Source organism: Pyricularia pennisetigena, chromosome 3, assembly GCF_004337985.1.
Source record: "Pyricularia pennisetigena strain Br36 chromosome 3, whole genome shotgun sequence".
Classification (NCBI taxonomy): domain Eukaryota; kingdom Fungi; phylum Ascomycota; class Sordariomycetes; order Magnaporthales; family Pyriculariaceae; genus Pyricularia; species Pyricularia pennisetigena.
This window is the reverse complement of record NC_043742.1, coordinates 7,387,053-7,398,148: the sequence shown is the minus strand read 5'-3', so window position 1 is coordinate 7,398,148 and position 11,096 is coordinate 7,387,053. Positions and strand designations below refer to the sequence as shown.

At 53.1% G+C, this 11,096-nt stretch overlaps 5 protein-coding genes across 5 annotated transcripts; 2 read left to right on the top strand and 3 right to left on the bottom strand.

The window, feature by feature from the left end:
• Window positions 1-1,279: 1,279 nt before the first annotated feature.
• PpBr36_03764 (uncharacterized protein) lies at window positions 1,280-2,116 on the bottom strand (the record flags this gene model as incomplete). Its single annotated transcript, XM_029890934.1, has 2 exons — window positions 1,280-1,942; window positions 2,102-2,116. 2 exons carry the CDS (start codon window positions 2,114-2,116, stop codon window positions 1,280-1,282), a joined length of 678 nt encoding a protein of 225 aa, XP_029754008.1.
• On the top strand, window positions 1,289-4,134 carry PpBr36_03763 (uncharacterized protein; the record flags this gene model as incomplete). Its single annotated transcript, XM_029890933.1, has 2 exons — window positions 1,289-1,829; window positions 3,566-4,134. The coding sequence occupies 2 exons, from the start codon at window positions 1,289-1,291 to the stop codon at window positions 4,132-4,134; spliced, it is 1,110 nt and encodes a 369-aa protein (XP_029754011.1).
• Window positions 4,135-4,397: 263 nt separating this feature from the next.
• PpBr36_03762 (uncharacterized protein) lies at window positions 4,398-5,702 on the bottom strand (the record flags this gene model as incomplete). Its single annotated transcript, XM_029890932.1, has 1 exon — window positions 4,398-5,702. The coding sequence occupies one exon, from the start codon at window positions 5,700-5,702 to the stop codon at window positions 4,398-4,400; it is 1,305 nt and encodes a 434-aa protein (XP_029754010.1).
• Window positions 5,703-6,798: 1,096 nt separating this feature from the next.
• Window positions 6,799-8,892, bottom strand: PpBr36_03761 (uncharacterized protein; the record flags this gene model as incomplete). Its single annotated transcript, XM_029890931.1, has 1 exon — window positions 6,799-8,892. The coding sequence occupies one exon, from the start codon at window positions 8,890-8,892 to the stop codon at window positions 6,799-6,801; it is 2,094 nt and encodes a 697-aa protein (XP_029754013.1).
• A 67-nt stretch (window positions 8,893-8,959) lies between these two features.
• PpBr36_03760 (uncharacterized protein) lies at window positions 8,960-9,328 on the top strand (the record flags this gene model as incomplete). Its single annotated transcript, XM_029890930.1, has 1 exon — window positions 8,960-9,328. The coding sequence occupies one exon, from the start codon at window positions 8,960-8,962 to the stop codon at window positions 9,326-9,328; it is 369 nt and encodes a 122-aa protein (XP_029754012.1).
• Window positions 9,329-11,096: the final 1,768 nt, after the last annotated feature.

Sequence of the window (11,096 nt, the reverse complement as noted above, 5' to 3'; positions counted from 1 at the left end):
CTTACAGCCAAGGCACTTTAGACTTCAATATTTCTTTCTCAGCTCGAGACCCCGGTTGGCGATACCACAGCCCAAGATGAAGCTCCATTGGGTAGGCAAAGCTTGGTAGACTGCGTTGCCTTTCTCCCGCACCAGCCAGCTACGCGGCGCATACTACATCCCGGCACTGGCTGATGGCAGATCGGGCCTGGATGCGTCGACTCCTAGAAGCAGCGGCTCTTTCGGGCTCGACCCTGCCTTGGTTCGCCCTCACGGCCAAGACTCCGGCAGGGCCGAGGGCGGACGCCATTGGCTGCCGCCGAGTAGACGGAGGCTGTCAAAGGTAGGCTGGGCTGAAAGTTTATCTGGATGGTAAATGCAACGAGGTTTGTAAATATAGATCTCGGCCAACGTCTAGGGCTTCATTCAGCTCGGGTTGGGGCGTCGAGTCTGTATGAAGCCGATGACGTTTATGAGTACTTGTGTTCATGTCTACCTTGCTTGGATAGGTCTTGCACTTGTTTCTTTGCCTTTCCAGATCGGTTGAACACGAATAGAAGCTGCCTATATCTCGGGGATCGCGAGCCACGCTCAACAGAGCTCCTACTGGTGGCGCTTACCACAGATCTGAACGGAGGGTTTTCTTTCAGCTTTGGCGTTCTATGTTGGTTAGTAATGCGGGGAAGACCCATACTTAGTGTACAATTCCAGATCGTGACTTGTGGTTGTTGGTGGAAGCTGAATGCGGTAGTACGGTTTTGTGGAATTCAGTGGATACGATGGGATTTGATATGGCATATTTCCCAGGCATGACAATGTGTAAGTGGTGATGTTTTCCTCCTTTGTTAAAACGCTAACTTAAACTAGGCGTTAACAAAGTGTAGCGGCATGGCATTTACAAGGCAACAAGTTGTGTCTTAGCTCTTGGGTGATTGGTCGGTTTGCCGCCACGTGCGGAAGCTCAACGCCCCTTGGGCTGATAGCGCCTTTTGACTTGCAAGTCCACGTTCTCAGCTCCAATTCAGCTATGGGATATGCTTTGAGATTCTGACATGTAGAGTAAGATGTAGCAATAATGATGAGGGTTTTGAGCGAGTTCTCTGGAGGATAAATAGCCGGCTGGATTCTCTCGACAAATCCATCTTTGTTTTCCGGATCATCAAGCACTCAACAGCTCAGCTCACATCAGCCAGCCCTCATCAGCCAGCCCAGCTCCTCCGGACATTGATCCATCGCCAACAGAAGTCTAGCAACTCCAGCAACTCCAGCATCTAAGCACCAAGCTTTCAATCCTCTTCAATCAGCAAACATGCAGTTCTCCAAGTTCGCCATTCTTCTCGCCTCGGCCTCGACCGCCATTGCCGCCCCTCTGGATCTCGAGGCCGGCACCGGCAATGCTCTGGTCGGTAGCAATGCGCTCGTTGCCAGGCAGACCGGTGCGATCACCTTCAACCTTGGTATCATTCCGGGTCTCACCGGGCTTCTGGGCTCGCTCCTCAACACCCTCAACCTCGGCACCACCGTGAGCAACCTCGTGGCTATCCTCGGCCAGGTGCCCAATGGCATCAGCGCTGCTCAGGCCCAGCTCCTGGCCCAGGCCCAGTCGGTACTTACGGGCTTGGGACGTCAGCTCACTGCCGCCGAGTCTGCCCTGCTGGCCCAGATCAACACTGCTCTCGCCCTCATCGGCACTGTTCCCGGCACGCTCCAGGGTACCGCGGGTGCCACCCTTGGCCAGTTGACGAGCATCGTTGGGACGCTCCCCGCCACTCTCCAGACTGCGATCACGAACGCTATCGCTCAGGTCGGTGGCGTCCCGCGCATCAACGCGGACGGCAGCTACTCCATTGGTTCCGCCTAAGCGGACATCATCAACGACCCATCGGGCTCCCATCAGGGTAGGTTCCCAACGCTTGCTCATAATCTGCCCGAGCTGTGAGCTTCTGCTGACAAAATCTGATCTCTTTAGGCAAAACGATGGAATCATAAACAAGAATGGGTTTGGCTTTTGCAATGGTTTACGAGATGAAATGAGCAATGGGGCGGGGAAACAAAAAGCATTCACTCCTTTGAAAAACGGCGCAAGGATAGGTAGTTTGGCGCATTGCGGGCTTTCGCATACTGGCATTCCCAACATTGGTGTCTTTATCCATCCAGGATAAAAGAACCCAGAGTCGGAAAACTAGATGCAAGCCATTCACCACTGGACTTCTCCATAGGTTGATTGACACAAGAATCAAAAATTTGGGATTTTGACTTATAAACTGGATTCCTTATTTGCAATGGGTCCAATGGCTGTGCGGACAAGCAAAAACTCTTCCGAGTGACAACACCGCCATTGACATTAGATGAGGGGCCGAAACCCGGGAGTTCAGGGGAGGAACCGGATCGAGGGAAAGCCGAAGCCCAGGCGGGCGAATGAGCGATGGATATCGACTCTGCAGGACGGTAGAGAAAACAGACAGGCTGGATTTTTGCGGATCGGGCTGTGGGAGGGCGTCTATTGTATCACCAAGCTTGGAGCGGCTCACTTGAACGGCAGACGTTTTGGTGGTCGCACTTGTAAGGGGTCGAACACTGGCGCGACGAAGGAAGCAAAAAAGGAGGCGGCCTGTTGCTGACGCCCTCCCCAGGGAAAGTAACAAACGACGTGGTTGACGCAATCAATCCGAGCAGCACTCCAGACGGCGGCAGATACATTGTAAATACAACCTCGCCGTAGCACTTTAGCAAAACAAAAAGGCGAACAAGGGTTTGAAGCGTTTAGAAAACGAGGTTTTGAAACTTTGTTGAGAACTCCACGAGTTCCCAATCGGGAAATCCCCGCCCCAATCTCCGCCACACAATTGGCCCAAACGTCTTGCGCCACCGGCACTTGGACCTCCCTAAGCCTTCCTCCTGTAACAGAAAGTGCTTCGGAGGGGCTCCGTTTGTGGCGCCCTTCTCCTGCCTGGCTTGTTGTGCTGCGTACCCGTACAGTACTATACTGAATATGCCGAATTGAGAAGGAGACGACCCAAGTTGGAACCGTGATCTGGGGTTGAGGCCACCGCATCGCTCAGCTAGGAGAAACAAGGAAACATGTGCCGGGCAGGATCTTCCCGCTGTTGCCGGCTGCAGCCCAAGAGGGACAGGCCACCAAATCCGCAGAGACATGTCAAGTCCCGGATATAAAAGTCCAGCAGAGTCCTACAGCACGTTGCATCTGATTATCTGCTTTGTACCAAAAAAGTCTTTTTTTTCAACGCCTTGAGAAAACGTTTTTTTTTTTTTTTTCCTTCCCTTTTTTGGTTTTCATCTGTTCGATTCATCCGGTGATCTGTGATCATCCCAGAGACCCGGTGTCTCATTTCTCTTGCGCATTACATACTTCCCACTCGGTTGTTATTTTTATAATTTTATTCTTCGTTAAGCTTCATCGAATCTCAAAAAAAAAAAAAAAAAAAAAAAAATGGTTCGCCCATCAATCCCGGCCCTCCTGGCATGTGAGTTGTCCCATTATGCGTTGTGGTTCACCCCACCTCTCTTGGTCGATCATCCCATCACATCGCCAAAAAAAAAAGACTAACTCAAAATAAACATAAAGTCGTCACCCTGGCCTTCGCCACCCCTCAGCCCATCACCCCCGACCCCTCCGGAGCCAGAAACGTCGGCAACGGCGCCGGCAAGCAGTTCATCACCGGCGCCTGCAGGAGCACCGCCGACTGCGCCCAGCCCGCCTGCTGCGCTGGAATCGCCGGCGACTCGTCAATCGGCATCTGCTCCGGCCTCGCTGTTGGCAACGTAGCCGGCAAGACGGGCTGCGGCTTTGGCGACAACGGCTCCGCCACTGCTCCGGCTGCTGCTGCTGCTGCTGCTGCTGCTTCTCCTCCTCCTTCAGTCGCCGCTCCGATCGCAGCCCCTGCAGCCGGCAACAGGACCACCGGGGGAGGTGCCGCTGCGGCGCCCGGCACGTGCAGAGTCGATTCTGCCAAGTCGGGCAGCCAAAACGTCGGCAAGGGCAACAAGTCCCAGTTCATCACGGGCCAGTGCCTCAGCAAGGCCGACTGCGCGTCCAACTGCTGCGTCGGCCAGGCGAGCGGCGCTGGCGAGTGCAGGGCTGAGTTGGTCGCCACCCAGGCCGGGCTCAGCTGCGACTTTGCCTGCACTGCCTGAGGATTATTCGGTGGTTTGGGTGCATGGATGGAATGGTCGATGATGGAAAAAAAACTTATATTTCTTCAATGTATTATTAACCAGCCTGTTTGTTTTTCTGTGGGAATCAGCAAGGGAGGGAAAAGGGATGTGATAAGGTCTGGGACCCCATATTTGAATGATACTCGGCGGATGGGCTTAAACAGCACCAATAGACCCCGACAGAAATGAAAAGAAAAAAAAACGAATTGCTTTTCGCAACCGAGCAAACCCCACCGGCCGGCTCACCCCAAATACTTCTCCAACCAGACATTAGAAATGACCTTGATTTTAATGTTCTCCCTTGCGTTCTTCAGTATAAACCCCTCGCGGACGTGGCCCTCTCCCCTGAACCCCTGGCCATCCGCCTTTGCGAGCATCTCCTCGACCGACTTTCCAAACTCCCCGATGGTGAAGTAGCCCACGAGCGGGACGACCGGCACGCCCATACACAGGAGCGCATGCCGCTGCGTCTCCTCGTCGTCGAAACCGTCGTGCTTGCCGTGCTCGGTCCAGAGCGAAAAGGCATAAAACTCGTCCTGGTCGCAGCTGTCGTACGCGAGGCTGTTACCCGGCACGACACAAGGGCCTACCAGTTCGCCCTGCATCACGGCGGTGCGGCCGTCCCCCGCCAGCCGGTCGGGGATCCCCAGCCCCTCCAGCACCTCCCAGACCTTGCTGTCGGGCGCGCACACGAGATCCCGGCCGTAGGCGCAGACGCCGACGCGGCCGTGCGGGAACACGCACAGCCGCCGCTGGCGCTCGTCTGCGTCGGTGTCGTCGGCGAAGTCGTGCAGTTCCGGGAGGCACTTTGCAAAGGGGGAGTCGTTGCGCACAAAGTAGATTGATACCGTGCGGCCGTCCAGCTTCTCGGTGATCTGGACCCTGGTGGCTGCGTGCTTGTCCCAGAGCTTCGTCATGTCCTGGATCCTGTACAAGCCCGTGCTTGGGATCATGGGCGGCGGCGGGCCGTAGGACCTGCCCTTGTCCTGCACGTCCACGTCCCACTTGACGACGCCGAGGACGTGATCAAACGACATTTGCATGGCCCTTGCCAGACCCTCCTCCTCGCCGTGCAGCTCTTGGAGCTCCAAGACCATACGCTTGATGCGTGGGTAATCGTTGAGGTGAAAGACCCTTCCCTGTGATATCAAGCTGGATTTTCCAATTCGGACGGTCCGAACCCGGAATCCCCGCCTCTTCTGGAATAATTCTGCCGACATAACCATTTCTTCCCAGAAATTTCCGTCGTTATCGGGGATGAAACTGTCAATCTGGAAGTAGACTACCACCTGGCCCTCCTCGAACTGCCGCTGAACACGTCTGGTGTTGACCACCACCTCCCAGCCGTCGACCGTGATGGCCACAAATTTTGAGCTTGTTAGCTGCTTGATCTTGTTGATTCTCCGCAGAGTCACGAGCTTCCGGACGACCGGCGCCGACAAAGATTCTGTCGATGCCGTATTGTCGGTCTTGGGTACTTCCGCAAAGGCTTCTTTGGTCGATGAATTTGAGGAGGCCATATCTACGGCCGGGCTGCCGTCTCCCATGATGATATGATGATCAAGTTGGAAGGGTCTGCGAGTAAGATGGTATGTGATAGCGACAAGCCTGTTTTGCAGACTCCTCTCTATGCCGTTGCTATCGCATAGAGTGTTGAACAATATTCCGGCGAAAGAACGTTGCTGAGGAGTGGATGTAAAGCGATGACCAGGTGGGAAAGAACACTTCTCGGCAGACAAGAGAGTGTCGAGATTATAAATTTCTTCGGGGATCGACTTTCATCTGATTAAAGCATCAAGAAAGTGTAGGGCTTGGTAGTGTAGGGTTTGTTGTGCGTGAGGAAGCTGCAGTTTTGCTTGATGCACATGCATCGATTACCGTAAGGTTTTCTTTCTCCCCACTTCTCTCTCACTTTTGCCTCGCCCTCTTTCCCTCTAAAGCGATGCCCAAAGAGAACAATGGGGTGTTCCAGCTTATGCGAGCCGGTTCAGCTACTCAGAAACACTATAATTGGTAGAAAAGTGTAGGGGAATCTATAGCAGAATAGATAGGAGGATAGGGAGGAAAATATGCAAGGCATTTTCGCCATCAGGTATAATGGTACTATCTAAAGTAAGCATTTATTCGATGCTATCATCAGATATCCAAAAGTAGTAACGTGGTTATTTATCACTGGGCGGAGGCGAGTCTCTTTAATTTGTCCCATTATATATTAATGAGAGCATCGCCATCAGGCGATAACTGTCCACGTCAACTGTCCATGCCAAAAGAGGCTTGGGCACCTAGTCTAGGTCTAACCGAATCGGCGGTACACATCATGATAATGTCGTGAAGTCTCGCATACTAAATGCCGCTAATATGCGAGTAAAAAACAACGAACAAAGGAAAAAGAAAAAAAAAGACTTCAGATTGGGTATAGTTCAGGGGACAGAGAGCATAGAAAGCGTCCAGAAGTGGTACAAGGAAAACGTTTCTTGTAAATGAGGGATGTGAATCTTTGCTGTAAAAGGTATGCGCCACCATGCATAACTATCAATGCTTATAGAACGAACTTTTGTTGCCAAAAAAAGGGGGGTTCAAGGAAAAGATTACAGAAACTTGGGGTTAGGACTGCAGTGCGGTGGGTCATCGTTATTGTTGAATTTAATGCTCAGCGCGGGCATCATTCACGGTGCGAGCAGTCTCCGCAGGGTTTTGCATGGCCGCAGAAGGACGACGCTGACGGGAGTCTGTCTTCATCTGTTGCTCAGTCCTCCGCTTGACCTTGTGACAGTCAACTATCATGTTAACTAGCGTCTCTGCATCGAGTTGCATGCCCTTGAGATCTTCGCGGCTGAGACCAGGTGCTTCTCCATCAAGCTGTCGCTTACGATAGGCAGCAAATACAATGCCACGGTTGTGGGCGGATCGGTTTGTTGCGCTGCGTGACCTCGTGGCAGACTTTCCTTTGTCAAGTCGTGGCGACGTGGCGACAGACTCTTCGGCTATTGACGCCTCGCTTGTGCTTGCAAGAGAGGAATTCCTGCTGTGGTAGTTTTCTGTAGGCGCACAACCAGTGTAGAAGGAACAGGCATAGCCACGTGCGAATTCATTATCGTTTCGCTCCGACTGTCGATATTCGATCCACCCATCATGCTTCAAAATCTTTGAGTGAACGCTATAGGCGATCTCTAGCGGCGGCTTGACAGTGTGAAGACCGTAGGCAGCAAGAAATCGATAGTCGAGACCAGTGTTCTCATACACCCGGTCTGAGTTGGTATCATTGTGGGCTTCGGAAAAGGTAGATGAATGGGTTGAGGGTGTTCGAGTGTGTTTGCTGGTGCGGATAGAGCCAGACCTCCGTGGCGAAGCCAAGGTAGATGTACCGAAAGGATCACGTGCCATCGCAGACGAGGGTTTTCTTCGGAGCATGTGCTTGGGCCACATGTCGATGATGTAGATGAGATCGAAGCTGTATCGTGATGCGATTCGAGCCACCTCAAAAGCGGCCATCGCAGCCGCTCGATCTTCAGTTGTACCCATCGACAGGTGAGCCGAAATTCGCTTTACGGAAAGGGGCGTTGGTGCTGGCGCCAAAGGCGGAGGGGAGGCTGGTTCACAATCCACGCTCAACTTTCGGGGCGATCGAATTGGCGATTTGGGCGCGACAACTGGCTGTTGTGTAGTTTCACTCTCTGAACCGGGGGTCTTCCTGGCGACAGCGGACTGAATCGACGAAGCAGGAGGTGTGGGTGGTCTTTCCTCGGCTATGTCGTCATCGCTAAGACCAAGAAAATCACCAACGGCAGGCTCCTGCAGGACAATATCAGAAGACAGGGATCGGTTGTGGAATGTCCTCACTGATTTGGTAGTGTCGATGCGTAGGTTGGCGAGCCTCTGCCATCCTATCACCGATTCTGTTTGATCTTGCTGGCTTGCGCTCCGAGCAGCAAGATCCGGTGCTGACCGTGAGCTTAGAGATGGTCGCAGTCTCCGTTGCGCAGCAGCCTGTAGAGTTTGCGGGTGTGATACGCTGGGGCTAAGAATTCTTGGGGATGCAGGTTTGTTACCGGCTTGGCTGAAGTGAAGGCGATAATCGTCCTTTGGTGGCGGAGTAGGGGGGTTATCATCGAGGCTTGGGAACTTCTCAAGCTGTGCCATAGGTGCTGGATCTATGTGGGACACTGGCGCGCAGAGAGTGTTGAGTGAACGTTTGGCGTTCTTGCTTTCACCCTCGGTGAACTCATAATGCAGCAGAGATGCGAGAGACGGGTGCTCCTCGCGTTGTTGAGCAACCAGTGACGAGGAGCGCCGGGGTATCCTTGGCGTTGAGCTGCGGGTGCTGCTCCGCACGCTACTGCGGATGCTGCTAGCACCACTGCTGTGCGACTCTGAAGCCGAGAAACGGCGCGAAGACCTCGGCGACCTTTTCGCATCGAGGGTATCGTTCAAACGCTTGCACGACGGCGACTTTTCGTCTCTGGCAAGCATCCTGGAGGTAGTTGGTCGAATGAAGGACGGTTCTGGGAAAAGGCTCTGTTCGTCTGCAAGTGCGAAAGCCGATTCCGAAGAGGATGATGAGGCGCTGCTGTCGGGAAAAGAGCCAAAAACGGGCGATCTCAATGGTATTTTTTGTTTTCGCCTAGAACTGAGCTTGCCCTTTGCAAGCAACCTCTCAAAACCATGGGCCATAACAGAGGCCATGGTAAGGGAGTTATCCGGGGGGATAACCCGGTTCGAGTTGGTGCCGACAAACATATTTTGAGGAGGAACAGCGTAGCCGAGCCGGGATCTGACGCAGGGGTGATTGACGACTGGCTATGGAATGCTCCGGCCGGCCGATTCGAGTCTGGTGAGGCGTGGATGGTCGCAGCTTGCAGGTCCAAGGAAAGCAAGCAACCGATCAAGCGAGAACCGCAGGGCCGTGTGTTCTTGCCTGAAAGAGAGGCGACCAGGGTTTAGAGTCAAGAGGCGCAGGTCAGGCGATTTCTTCGCGGCCACGGCGAGGACATATCAACCCTTGTGCGTCGCACCGGCCGAGCAGGACGCCGCTGGAGCCAGTGTGACCTCGCACAACAGCGACGAGGCGGCGGCAGCAAAAGAGATTGTGTGCTGCCGGTACCTGAAGGTGCGTCGTGTGGCCGAGTCCCGTGTGGGAGGGCGAGCGCCACAGCGAGCAGGTGCGACGTCTTGAAGCTGTTGTGTTTCCCGATTGCAAGTCAAGGCTGTTTTGGACCGGTCTCTGGCTGAAATTTGCGCAACACTGAAGGTCAGTTCAAGCCGGGTAGGGTCATAAGTTGAGGGGTGCTGATCCAGGTGAGGTGGAGGTGAAGAGATGCAGATCTTCAAAGCCAGGGTCGGTGGGGGGGAAGTGAGTGGTTTTAATTTGCGTTTGTTTCTCTTTTATTTTCTGTCTCTTTTTTTTTCTTTTCCCCCATGTATCGTGAACGGCCAGCTAGTAGATGGTTGTCTAGGTAGACAAGAAGGCGCATGTGGGAGTAGTCGAGGTTGATGGGAGCAGACTGGTGGTGGCGTTTTACAGGTTGAGACACTGGTGATGGGAGATGGCTGGGTGACAAGGCAGTTACTGGCGACCTAAGTAGGCGATCTGCAAAGCGGCTGCTCCTTCCCTTTGGAGAGAACCGCGGAGGGCGAACGGGCACGGGTAGACAGGGCGGCGCCTTGGGGCCGACAGGAAAAGAAAAATAAAAAGAAAACGGCCGAAACCACATACCTTCTACGCTTCGATTGCTCTGCCGTATCTGTCTGTCTCTTGTCTCCCTGCTGTTTCCGTGTCTTTGGTCGTTTCTGTGTATTGTATGAGCTAGACAACAGACGGTAACAGCAAGAGTCGCATGGCCATAGGGAACCACCAAGCATCAAGATCAAAGTCACAACCAAGACAAAAAAACGAGGGGGCGTTCCACAAACTTGAATGAGAGACTCGAGAGATGGAATTTGAATTCGACGGTTGAGTGATTAATTGCCCGATTCCTAGGTACTAAGCAACCCCACGCGCTACCTCCTAGTCAACACCAGGTAGGCTGTCCAAGAGTGAAGCCAGGCGAGATATGGAGTAGATCCAGTCCCGGTCCGGCGGGAAGAAAACAAATCAAATCAAATCAAGTTGTGGTGCATTTAGGCCCTACTACAGTACGCAGTTGAGCCTGGTCGATTTGGAGCGAGGGACCCTTGAAGGCGTCCAATCCGTACCAGTAAAGAGTGACGGTGTACAGTACAGTAAAGCTACCGTTGATTGAGCGAAAAGGCCGCCGATTTGATTGGGCAATTCGAGCGGGGAGCTGTCGATGTTTGCAGGCATTGAGTGCTTTGACGAGCTGATGGACCCACCAGGCCCCTACCTCCTACCTCGTTGTACGCCTTGAGCAAGGTTGCGTGACGAGCATTACCAGTTGGAGAACAAAGCCCCTGTTTAGACCCCCTATAATCAAGGAGGAGTTGACAGTCTAGACGTCAAATGGATCCAGCTGGTCAAATATTTACAGTTAGTACAATGCGATGCGTCAATTTTCACAATTGTTATCTTCATTATCCAATCCTTACTCATTATCCGGTCTAGTCTTTGTTCATTATTCCACTCCTTGTTCATTCACTTCGGACTGTGGGTTGACGGGTTGACTGACACATGACAGACAGTATTCGTCAGAAAAATTCCGGCTGTGATCCTAACCTATGCTTGCCATGATTGCTACCGGGATTCCCTATACAGTATTTCAGGCGCGAGTCACTGTCGAATCAAGTCATCATATACCTTCTGGCCATGATCCTTATCAGAAATTACAATGTAGCCTTTGACAGCCTCAGCCTCACTTACGGTGATGTACGACGTAGCAATGGCCTCGTCGGCTAGCTAGCAACTTGGTTAGCTCACGCGAGATCAATTGCTTCCCCGTGCTTGCTATATTGGCTCATCTTGCAGTGCAGGGTTGCAACCTTCGGGA